The sequence below is a fragment of the Cygnus atratus genome, chromosome 3, assembly GCF_013377495.2.
Source record: "Cygnus atratus isolate AKBS03 ecotype Queensland, Australia chromosome 3, CAtr_DNAZoo_HiC_assembly, whole genome shotgun sequence".
NCBI classification, from domain to species: Eukaryota; Metazoa; Chordata; class Aves; order Anseriformes; family Anatidae; genus Cygnus; species Cygnus atratus.
Window position 1 is genome coordinate 16,690,060 of NC_066364.1, and position 12,512 is coordinate 16,702,571.

At 38.0% G+C, this 12,512-nt stretch overlaps 1 protein-coding gene across 5 annotated transcripts in view; it reads left to right on the forward strand.

Annotated features, from left to right (window-relative positions):
- The window catches only part of KIDINS220 (kinase D interacting substrate 220), a 73,182-nt gene that overhangs the window by 32,655 nt on the left and 28,015 nt on the right, over nucleotides 1-12,512 (forward strand). For all 5 annotated transcript variants that reach the window (XM_035543132.2, XM_050710035.1, XM_035543133.2 and 2 more), the window contains exon 22: nucleotides 1,217-1,379. In XM_035543132.2, coding sequence (XP_035399025.1) covers nucleotides 1,217-1,379 — 163 coding nt within the window. The remainder of the gene's footprint in view (nucleotides 1-1,216; nucleotides 1,380-12,512) is intronic.

Sequence of the window (12,512 nt, forward strand, 5' to 3'; positions counted from 1 at the left end):
TGAATAATAGTGTGTTTTGAAGGCAAAGAGCACTGCTCTATTCCAGCATTAATCAAATTATCATAAGCTCTAGCGTATGTTGATGAAAATAGAATTTCTAAAAGTTCTTACTTTAGTATGCCTAATGAAATTTGATTGCTAGGAAGACTATGATCCAATTCTATCCTACCTACCTTATATTAGCAATAAAAGGTTATATTAAATGACCTGTCTTTTTAGATTAATACTTAATGCTTAAATAATCTCTTAAATTTCTAATGAGAGCTGAATCATTTGAGGGAGAATTTTAGTAATGAAACTTTAACAGGTGTGAAAATACTGCAGTTCTCTGCATGCATATTAAGCATGGGTTCAACAGGTTCAGCAGTAAGTTCAACATCAGGTGATTGTAGCTGTATTGCCTGTGCTGGGTACAGGTCAGAAATCATCCTGTCACCATTGCACGGCACATAGCTGGAGCTAATAAACCTGCTGCAGTTATTGCAGGTCTCACGTAGGGTGTTTGCTTTACCAGTGGGTGCACAGAGTAATGATTCAAGCCAAACTTGAACTGATTCTCGCTGATACATTTAGCTGCAGAAACCTGCTACAGCAATATCAGTGCTGCATCCAGTGCCCAATTTAACATTGCATTCGAGAGAACAAAATTTCCTGATTGGTGGAACTGGTTCAGGTCTGATGTAGAGTTGAGGTGGTCTTCTCAGTGGGAAGTATGACACAAAGACACGGTAGTATGTCTCTGAGCTGGGCTTCAGCTCTGTCCAACCAGCTTGCATAACACAGAGTTGCTGGCTGTCTCTGAAGTTGCATTCCCAGTGCTTGCATTGTTCAGAGAAATTGTCTTAATATCTCAGCTATAATAATATAATTGAGATATTGTCTTAATATCTCAATTGTAATAATATAATATTAATATCTCAATTTATATACAATTTCTCTGAAATATCCCTACATTCAGATTATAAAGAATTGAATGTATAACTGCTGTTCTAAAATAAGTAAAAATACAAAAAAAAAAAAAGGCTTATTTTCTGTTCCATTAATTTAATGCTAATATAATTGATAGAAGAATGTTAATGGCTTTTTTTTTCTGTTGATCTTTGTATCTAGTGATGACTTAGGTGAAAACAGACCTTTCAAAAGGAAAAGTGTTTTAAAAAAAAAAAAAAAAGCACCAACCTTCCTGTGGTTTTTTTTTCCTGCTTTCTTGTATTAGGTCGCTTGTTGAGAGCTAATCAGATCACGTTCAATTGGGATAGGCTGGCTAGTTGGATCAATCTCACAGAGCAGTGGCCGTACAGAACATCATGGCTCATACTGCATCTTGAAGAGACTGAAGGTGTTCCAGATCAGCTGACTTTGAAAACCATATATGAGAGGTAGGTGTTATTCTGATAATAGTATGTACTTTCAGTTATTAAAATAATCATTACTAATGTTTATTGGAATAGCATGGCTTTCCAACAGCTACCAAGTTGTAATCGAGAATTTATACAATCTTACTCTCTTCTGTTAACTTCTGACAACTTTTAAAATGACTTTCATTGCTATGTAATGCACTACGTGAAGATGTATGCTTTATATTAAAAGCAAAGAAAAATGTATTGGAATTCTTTTATGGATAGCTGGCTGTGTTTCTATTTCATGATACAATTTTCATCTTGACCATGGTCAGGACAGAAGTTTTTTCTAGTTAGAAATCAGAATCTGAACTGAGCTCTGCAAGCTGCCTTTAGTGGTAAAGATCTCTGGAGTTTCAGTGCTCTCGAAGTGTGCTTGGGACTATAGCAGTGCCTTTTGCTGTAGCTAAGAAATACGCGGCTTAAATGTGGCTTTCTTTAAACGTGGCTTTCTTTCTTGGTTGCTGATAGAGTTGCTGTCCATAAGTGCTATCCAGGTATTGCAGCTGAGAGGAAGTGGTGCCTGTGTTGCCAGTGAATGCGCCTCTCTAGAACCTGGCTGCTTTTAAGAAAGGAAACGTGAATTGTGGCAAATGACTTGGTGACAGGAGGAGGAATAAAAAGAGAGAATGTGGCTGGGAGTTAGGCCCTTTGGGGGGCAGGGGTGGAAGCAGAATCTGAGGATTAAAGTCAGTGAAAGGAAGTAGAATTTGACTTTTTTAACACATTTCTGAGATGAGCTGAAATGGTTGAGGTAAAGAGGGAAGACTGGGACTGACTGAAGAAGTTGCCAGAAAATCCGGAGACTTTTCTGTCCAAGTATATTCTCCTTTGCATTCCTTCCCTGGACACTGCAAATTTTGGGAAGGTGCCCTGGGCTTAGAGCTGAGGAATGGGAGAAGATGAATTGGATGAGGGTCTGGGTTGGGCTGGAAATGGTTGAAGTGTTATGACAATAGAACTAGAATTGATTGGGAAAGAAGGCTGGGATGGTTTGTGTTGGGAAATGCAGTCAGAGAACCCAGAAGGTAGAGGGACAAGGGGGAACTGGGCATGATGAGGTCTAGGACTGAAGTTGGATGAAGGCATGTAGTAGACTGGAGTGGCTTTAGGTTGAAGGTGTTGGTGATGAAATACCAAACTTAAGAGGTAAATAAGTGATGATTTAGAAACAAACAAACCCACTTTCCTATAGAGAATGAATCCACAGTTTCTAGGTCTTGCACTTTCTCTTTGAGTGTAAGGTACCTGAGAAAATGTACTGATTAAAATATGGGGTTCATAAGGCTAGTGTCCGAACTATTTATGTGGTCCAGGTGAGTACAATAATTCAGAATCCCTCTCCTCTCATACTTTCCAGTACCCCTGCTATAGATATTTCTGACTTTTACCTTTATTTAGATTTGCTGTATGGCACGTTTTATAATTCTGTATTTTCGTTGTTTATCCAACTACCCTTTCTTACTTAAATGCAGACTGCATCCTTGTCTGGTCTTATTGCTACTAGTCAATGAACCAAGTTCATTGACATTGTTTTTTAGCTATCAGAATCGTGTCTGGGGCTGAGCAAACAACTTAATTTTAAGGACAGTTCCTTCCCCCTGCCCCTGATGATTTTTAATTCCAGATCAGTCAGTATGAGAGAAATACATAGGACTAGGGATAAGGCGTTGTTTTGTCTTTAAAACTATGGAAAATAGGAAAACCTCAATTTTCTTTCCTTTTAAAGTTATTAAACAGTTTTACACTAAGCCATTTTAGGGCCAAACGAACAGGTGATTTTGTCCTGAGGAAGAAATAGTCTGTGCCACTATTTCTGAAGGATCTTAACATTATATCTAAGCAAAACCTTTTTATGGATACAGATTATTTCCTTTATTTTTTTCTTCATTCCCTGTTGCCATTTACTGCTTAATGCTAGAGGGTAATCAGCATTGTCAGGTAGTTACCTGCTGAGGTTTTTTTTGGAATGATTTTTCTAGTCACATGCAATTTAGTCTCTGTTTTACAATCCAATTTGTACCAGTACACAGTAAACATGGGAGATTCTTACTCTGAAATCAATATGTAAGCACTCCCTTTCCAGTAATGCTAAATTCCAGTTATTTCTGTTTATTTCATCACCCTGCTGACAAGCTGTATACAGTTGCTTAACTCTCTTACTTGGGATCTTAATCCTTTCATCATATTGGGTTCTCCTGTAGTGATGTCTCTTGTACTTCGTATGTTGGGACATTGTCAATCTTCTGCTATGTACAATAATACTCTTCTTTCACCAGAGAGCCTTTACATACCTAGCTACAAAGGTATACCTGGAATTAGTTTGTGGGGCTCATTACTGCCTTTTGATTATTAGCAACAGCAGTAATGAATCACTTTGGAGTGATCAAAGTCCAACGCTGTCTTAAAGATATACCAATGTGTATGTAGTTTCTGATGAGGCAAAGGAAGTATGAGAGAGCTGAATTATTCTCAGAAACAGGTAGTACAAATCATTCCAATATAAGCCGTTAAATTTGTGGTAAACCACCCTGAGGAGAAGGAAAGGACAGTCATGACTGAAGGTGAAGGACTTATTCAGGCTCTGGATTGTTTGTTGTTAGTAGAGACACTTGAATGGCTGGTACTCAGTGCCAACTGGAGTGTGTCAGGATTCATTAGTTCAGGCGTGGAGGGGTTGCATGAGTCCTCTTGCTGCGTAGGTTGTATTTGGAAGTAGTATAGCCACTGGAGTAGCTTGCCAATGCATTACATAAGCATTAATAAACTTTTAAGTCCATTTATAGTGTATAAAGGATCTGTAACTTGAAGAACCCTGTACCATATAGTGGAACAGGGAAGGTAATGATCATCTTCAGGTAATGCTTGTTTGTATTGGTATCTGCAACACCAGGAAAGCAAGGGAAAGGCCAAGAAGACCTATATTCAGGATTCTCTCCTGCGAAGAAATACCAACAGGACAATTTGATATGGAAATAATAAAAACTACAAGGAAGTTGGCTATTTTTAACCAATAAAAAAAAAAATCATAACATTGCTACATGCTCAGGAAGAGAGGCGATGTCTCTCTCACCCACTTCTTTTGAACCTGTGTAAGGAACTAAATATACAACTCTCCTGATGTAGTGATAAAGCTGAGGTCTCATCTGTCTGATGACTTGGATGATTATATTTACCATATGCTGAGTATGAAAAGGTCTGTGAACTCTTTTCCAGGATTATCTGATGCTCTAAAAATTGTTTTATCCAAAATAATCCTTTCTATGTCATTGCTGTTCTTTATCTACTACTGTTTGAAGTAATTTGGCTTGAATATCTGCTTCTGTATCAGTTCAAAAGGGGGTATTTAGTTTAGCTCCTATTTTAGAACTTCAATTTCTGTTTCCTTAGGTTTTCTAGTTCGTAAAAACAGCTTTCCCATTTGGAGTCTTGTGAATAGATACCAATTTTGATACTTATATAATTTCTGCTCCTGAACTGTGTTCTTGTTACTACTTCTCTGGCTATTCTGGAAGGATTTTTTGAGAACATTTCAGTACTTTAGAACAGGATCAAGAATATAACTTGCCTAGTGTTGAATAGCTTGTGTCAGAATGCTTCTTGTTGTAATGCTGCAAATAATTCTTTGGGTTTGATGCATTTCTTAATCCTGAGTGTGTGAGGAGAGGGCTCTGCTTGGGCACCTCCTTTTGACGGTGGCAATTTTGGAGGTTCTGTTAAACCTATAGGAGTCTTCGGCATTTGATCACTTTCTCCACATGAGGAAAATGCTTTAATATTATAGTCACTTTTTTCAACTTGAACAGTTCCTGTGTTACAGACTTTGAGTCGCAAAGCTTCCCTTACAGTCAGAGCTCTTCCTCTGAGCTGCAGATCGTGTGGGGCAGGAGGCTAACGCGACGGATAGATCTGCTATAGGTACCCGCAACTGAAGAGTTGCAACAGATATCTTGTGCCTGCGCTGAGGGTGTATGACAGGTGGTAATAACATCTTGTTTTACTGCTGTATCTTTGGAGGCAGGTTATGGCCAGCTTCTCAGTGCGCAGTGCAGTCTGTGCTGTAGGGAGTGTGATGCTGTGGGGCTGTGCCGGCAGGTGGCACTAGCAGAATACCTGTCTGCCCCATGCAGCGCTCACAGCTTCTTGTTCGTCTGAGGGTTGTCAGTGTTCATATTTAAAATTAGTGATCTTCTTCACTAGATGCTTTTTTTTTCAGTATTATTTCAGAGAATAAGGAACGCACTCACAGCGTATAAAACTAAAGGAAAAGAATCCAAATGGTCATCAAGCATTAAGAAATGGAAGAATAAAATCAATGCATACACAGAAGGGAATTAACTGCAAATAAAATACATGATTTTAAATGATCATATGCTATTTTTCCACAGAGGAATCTTGTCTTGTAATTTCCAGAATTTAATTTTGTAAACCATGTAGACAGGTATGTAGCAAAGGGGAGGGCTGCTTTCTGTCACATCTTGCTGTTGTCTCTTGTAGTTCAGTGGAACAGGAAAACTAAAGTAAGGTAACTGAAAGCTGCTCTAGAACTATGTGTCGGAGTTTGTGTGATGCTGTACTTAGTCACCTCTATCGTACCCTTCACTTGGATGGTATTTGTACCTCTGGGAGATGGCATACAGCTTATGATTCTGTAGGCTGATGTTAGTGAGTGCTGCGTATTCAAAGCTGTGTCTGAAGCTAGTGGGAGCTCTGCTTTCAGTAGCTGAAGTGCTCTGGAAGAAAAAGTAAGTATAAAATTTATTGCTAAATAAAAATATATACGTCTTTGTTTCAGCTTTAAAAAAAAAAAAAGCTAACTACTATATTATCATGAAGGATTGCTGCAGAAAATAAATTTGCTAGTGCTTTTCTATACTGTGCTGGTGAATATGGAAGACTATTGATGAGTATGAAAACAGTTCTTCAGGAGTCATATTTTTCCTGTGTCATACTACTCAGAGATGGGAGATCCTATTGAATGTTGCATGGGCAAGATTTCCCTAAGTTGTATAAAACAAAGCAAAACAAAACCCAACAAAATAAGGCTTCAATTTGCAACACAGGCACATCTCTGTGGACAATCCTTGTGGGCTGGAGTTGCTTAGTTCTCCCGTAGTAACAGGTAGAGGTGCTGGGTTATAATTTTCCTTTGTTAGAGAGCAGCAAGCACATGTTTTGTAATTGTGTCCAATTTTGAAAATAAAAATGTTGAGTCTGTGTTGAATTTCAGTCCAGATTCTGCAGAAAAATATCTTCAATCTTCTTACTGCCTTAAACTGACTTGTTGTGTGGTCTCATTTCTATCCTCTTACTCTCCAGCCATTGCTGGTCCGGATCTTTATGTTCAGCTTTCCAGTTGGTGTACTGATTAGCACCAGTATTTACTGTCTTGGGTTTATCTGTTGCCTTTTCAAGTAATCTTTCACCATCAGGTTTTTCATGCAGTCTCTTTCCTTGTTAGGTTAGTGTGCCATTTTGATTTCTCATCTATGGTGTTCTCCTTCCATTTTGGTGTTTCGGTTATTCTGCGGTCATTAGCCACATGTTTTTCCTGGTCTGGTTTCATTGTTTTTACCATTTTGTTTATAACTGTAATACACAGTTAATATTTCGCTGCATTTACGTTGTGTTGAGTTCTCTTCTGTGTTGCTGTGAAGAGTCTCCCTAATGTCAGTTCTGTGGCAAAATGGCACGTAGAAGTTGCAGAAAAAAATGTTTTAAAACCCTGAGGTGTAATAAAATACTTGGGCATTCTGTAAATGAAGTTGTCAGAGAATCAAGTTGTCAGATTAAAGCAAGTTTCTATTGAATGTTAGCAACCGATACCTCTCAGACTTGTAAACTGGCCAACCATGGGAATGCTCTCTTGTTTGAAGCCTACATAAAATATCCATGACACCAGAATGAATACGAGTGCCAGGTCTAAATAGAGGATATACTGAGAAAAGCCACAGTGGCTTTTGTAGAGAAGATACGTTTCAAGAAATCTGAATTCTCAAATGAATCAGTGAGTATGTAAAGAATGTGATGTAATGTTTGGAAATCTTGGAAGTTCTAAATACTCTTAGATCAGGATCTTGGTTAAAATCATAGAATCATGAAGGTTGGAAAAGACCTCCAAGATCATCTGGTCCAACCATCCCCCTACCACCAATATCACCCACTAAACCATGTCCCTAATACATTTACAAATATTAAAATTGAGGGTAATAGCAGTCAAGATCGAGGGAAGCAAAACATAGGAGAGAGACTGATGAGAAACTTGCAGATAAGGTTTAGAAAGATAGTACTTGAGCTCTTTGATGTACCTGTAAATTCTTGGACAGAGGGAGAAAATACAATGTGGAGATAAAAATCAGGACAACTGTTTTGTGGAGGGTTGTGAAAGTAGCTATGAGCAAATTGCAGATGCAAGTCATTGTGGTTATATGTATCATAACATAGCAGGGAAAATGATCTCATCTGTAATCCTGCTAACGTAGTAATGGGCTGTAAATCTGTACCTAGGAAAGGAATTCACAAATCCGTTGCTGATGATTCTCTGAAAAAAAATATGTTCAGTGCTCAGCAACAGTCAGAAAAGGAAATTGTCTGTAGGAATTATTAGCAAAGAAATAAAAGGAAATTATTTTATTAAATAAATCTGTTATGTATATAAATTCTGAATGCTGGGACTCTAGTCACTGCATTTCAAATAGAATGTACTAAAGTGGAAGAGATATTACAGAGGATGAGAAGAGCCCTAGTTTCACTTCATGTTTTTCTGTGAATGTCATCACTGTCCTACTTCCTATGCTGCGAGGAATCCTAGTTTTGCTTTTTCTTGAAAGAAATGTTTTCTTTGTTTTGGAGTCTCAAGTTTTCCTAGAGTCTGAGCTGTTTGAGTCATTTCTTTTCCATAGAGACCTTAGTTAATCATTTCAGTTTGAGCCTCTGAGCCATCTTATGTTGTTTGGTATTTTCTACTGTTTTAGGCTATAGAAAGCAGTGACTTGATTTTGATACTATGTCAATTTAATAATCTTGATGCTAAAACTGATTGAGAGGGAATATCTTCTTTTCCTCATTAAGTTTACTCAGTAAATGAAATGGTCTATATAATATGTAAACATCTTTTCATGTCCTCACCACGGCAAGAACTAAAATCTGTTGTGCTTTGTCTATTGGAGGATGTTCCTAGAAGTCACTGAAGTGATTTTGTAACCATCTTGCCAGTAGGCACTTGTCCTTCTGAATTCTGCAGTTGTTAATGAGAGAGGCTGCATGTGTGAGCTACCCAGTTCTCTTCTAGATATGGTGGCTTTAGCAGCCTTGTCACTTTTTAAGGCTGCTTGTGGTTTGGCAGACTCAGCTGGTTGAAGTCTGTTCCACGTGCTACGGTTTACATAGTTTTAATAAGGTAAGGTTTACACAGGCACATATATGCTCTTTGAGTTCAAGAGTGCAATTCAGAAAAAGATTAAACAAACTTATAAACACTTGAAAAACTGCAGATGTCTACATTTTTACTCCAGAAGATCCTGCAGCATCTACAGTTCTGCCAGTGTGAATAGCCAGAACTGCTAATGAGAGGCCTAAGTTGAGTCTTGTAGTGTTTTCCTTGCATCTAAAGCCTATTCGGGATCCTTGAGAGACAGTAGCTGATGCCCTTAAAAAGTGAGCGCAAATTAAGTAAGTATCTTGAACATTTTTACAACAGGAGGAAAAGATCAAATTCAGCATACAACACAGCAGCTAAGGCTAATTTAATTCAAAAATACATGTAGAAGGGGAGGAGTGGCAGTGACTATTTTATATAACGTTCTGCGTTTAAAGCAGTTATGCCAGGTATTGGGGCAGGCTCTATGGCCATTCGCAGAAACCTTCAGATCCTGGTGAATGTGATGAGTTGCCCAGGCAGGCCTGGACACTCCAATGGAGTGAAGTGCCAATTGTCCTTTGAAAGGAAAATGGCAGGGAACGGATTGTGGCCTACCAGGACAATTTAATGACCTGTTTGCTGTGAAGGGCTCCTTGGGTAGGAAGGAAAAAGTCAATGTGAAGTTGATGTTAGTCTGTAAGAATTTCCTCATGGTCATGTCTGGATACCACTGGGGATAGGACGTTGACTCAAAAATTTGATAGATCCGTGGTGAGTATTTTCCTCTCTCTCATGCAGATGGGATCTAGGTGACTTATCGTTCTGAACATAATTCTAGCCATTACATGGTGAAACAGTAAGAAATAAAACTGAAAACTGGTGTCTAGGGAGGATGCCCTAAGGGAGACCCTGACTCACTATGTTAGTGCTTGGAGAAGAGTCCTTGTCCCCAGAACTGAACTTACATTTTGTTCGATGACACAGTATTTAGGTATTCACATGGCCTTCTGCTCAAGCGTTTCCTACCGGCTGGTTTTGATCTTGCTCTGCTTGTCATGAGGGATGTTGTGAGGGACATCTTAACCATCACTCTTTTCCCAGGCTTTGCTGAAACCGAGCTTTGTGAAGATATTGGCAAGTTGTTGCTGGTCCCAGAATTTCTGTGACATGCCTATTCTTAAACTCGTTACGTTCAAAATATTAGAACATTATAGCTTGGCTCAAGATAGAAGAAACTCTCAGAAACCATCTGTTCAGATTAGGAGCTCCATCCTTTACTTAATTTCCTTGAAAACATGCTTCTTGGAAGCTAAGGAAGACTATGGAAATCAAGAATCTTAAGTCTTTGAGTTTGAAAAATGAGATGTCTTCCAGAATGAGAAAATGGTTCTGCTTTCCTCAGTGCTGTATGTTGCTGTTGTTTTAACATACAATTCATTAATCAGTCTGGCCGAATATAACCTCTGCAGTATTTGCACATACATAGGCATGCCTACCTATAGTGGATGGCAAATCCATATGCCAAAGCAAAAAACACCAAATTTAGAAGAGTAACATAATAGCTTTCTTTTACTCAGGATTCTTTTTGTCTGCAGGACTAAAGGATCTAAGCCAGCCATAGCTCACTTAATACTTTTTTAATGGTTTTACAACTGTTGTAACGTTCTAAGGAATAATTTGTAGAAGACATCTGCTCTGACTGATACATAAATCATGGAAAGTATTGGCATTTCTTGTCTTCTTCAGTTCTAGATACTGTCTTTCCAGTTTTAGTATGGGTGTAAGATTTTGCTTTTTTTTTTTTTTCTCTCCCCAGTCTTTTTATTGAAGTTACCCCTTTTTGGAAGTAGCCATAGAAACAGTTACCTCTGCTAATGGTAACCAGAGAAAAACTTAGTCTCTTGTTACTAGACAGTTACTGGACAACTCATCCTCTTTTTCCCCACCCCAGGTTAAACTGGTAAAGACTAATTTAGTAGCAAATCTAACAATGGTTGATTATTGTGAATTTGGAGTTGTATCGTGTGGTTTCACGGGTGCCATATTTTACTGATAAGTTCAAATCTTTTGTATGATAAGCCCGTGTGAACTAAATCAGGAAGTGACTTGGGTTAAAACATTGCTGTTTTACCTGTAGTTGAATATTGGTACTTCATTGTTTACTACTTCAATTCAAGAAAGTGTATTTACAGTGTACTAAAAATACCACCAAGGCATAAATGAAATCAATTTCTTTAATAAAATAATTTAATATCATTTAAAAAAAAAGGAAAATAGTATTCAGTAGCACTAGTAGTAAAATTTATTTTTCCACATATAAAGGCTCATTTATTTTTATAGCAATTTGATGACACATCTGCTTGCTTTATTCAGCTGAAAAGAAAATGTTGGTTCTTGGTGTTTTGTAAAATTGCTTTGTTAAATTATTTTCGAAATCGTTCAACTTTTAACAAATGACATTTGATACTAACATTGGAAAGCAATTTCAGCTAATTAAGTAGATCCTTCTGTAAACCATTGGAACATTAAGATGACAAACTGTTCATTCAGGATTATTTTAATTGGTACAATTATTGTAATTTTGTTGCAATTATGTGTTGAGCTAAAAGCTTTTGTCTAAATCATTTGAGTTTTTTTGTTAATATACATAAGTAAGAAGAAACAGAGTAAAATAAAAACTGATGATAAGCATTATCTGTCTACTTTTCCATTACAGTGGTTGAGACAAGTATCTACTAAATTATTCTTCTAAAAAGTATGTTAGATGTTTTCCGCAAATTTCTAGCGATTAAAAATGAGCAAGATCACTTGAAATGTAACTTTTCTAGAAGGTTATTATATTAATTCCAGTTTTGACACTGTTTAAATGCCTTTTAATAAAAAGGGCGAAATTAACTTTTGAGGGATTTGCAACTTGTCTAAAATCTATTGATATATTAATTTAAGAAGTGTAGCTTTTTAGTGATTATAGAAACCAAAGGTGCCACGTTCATCGCTCTGGCCATAATGTTCTGTGCAATAATCTTTTACCCAGGCCAGGTTTAAATAAATCACTTCTTTTCAGGAGACAGTTGATTACTCGTGTAGACCTCACAGTGAGGCATTACCTCTAAATATTTAACCTGCCTTTTGTTTTTTTTTCTTAGTTTCCTTTTATTGTCTCGTACTTATAATGTGGGGCACATAGTTATGTTTCTCATGGTGCAAATAGTGTGGTCTCAATATTAATAGGCAGCATACCAACTGAGTAGTAGATCATCATTTCCCAGACTGTGTACTAAACAGACCTGCATGAGGCATGACGTAACAGAAGCAAAGAGAGTACCAGAGGGTGTGACAAGTAAGAAGGGAGTTCAGATGAGAAGATGCTAGGGAGAGAAAAGGAGTGGAGGAAAAGCTGATCAGAACAACGCAGGGAGTTCTCCAAAGCTCTTTTATCTATGTAATAGAATCATAGAATGCTTTGAGTTGTAAGGGACCTTAAAGATCATTTGCTTCTACCACCCACCGCGGGCAGGGACACCTTCCACTTGACCGGGTTGCCCAAAGCCCCGTTATTCCTCGTCCTAGTCTTACAGTCCCTGATGAACAGTCCCTCCCCAGCTTTCCTGTAGGTCCCCTTTAGGTACTGGAAGACCTCTGCAAGGTCTCCCCAGAGCCTTCTCTTCTCCAGGTTGAAACAATTCCCTCAGCCTGGCTTCACAGGAGAGGTGCTTGAGCACCCTGATCATCTTTGTGGCCCTCCTATGGTC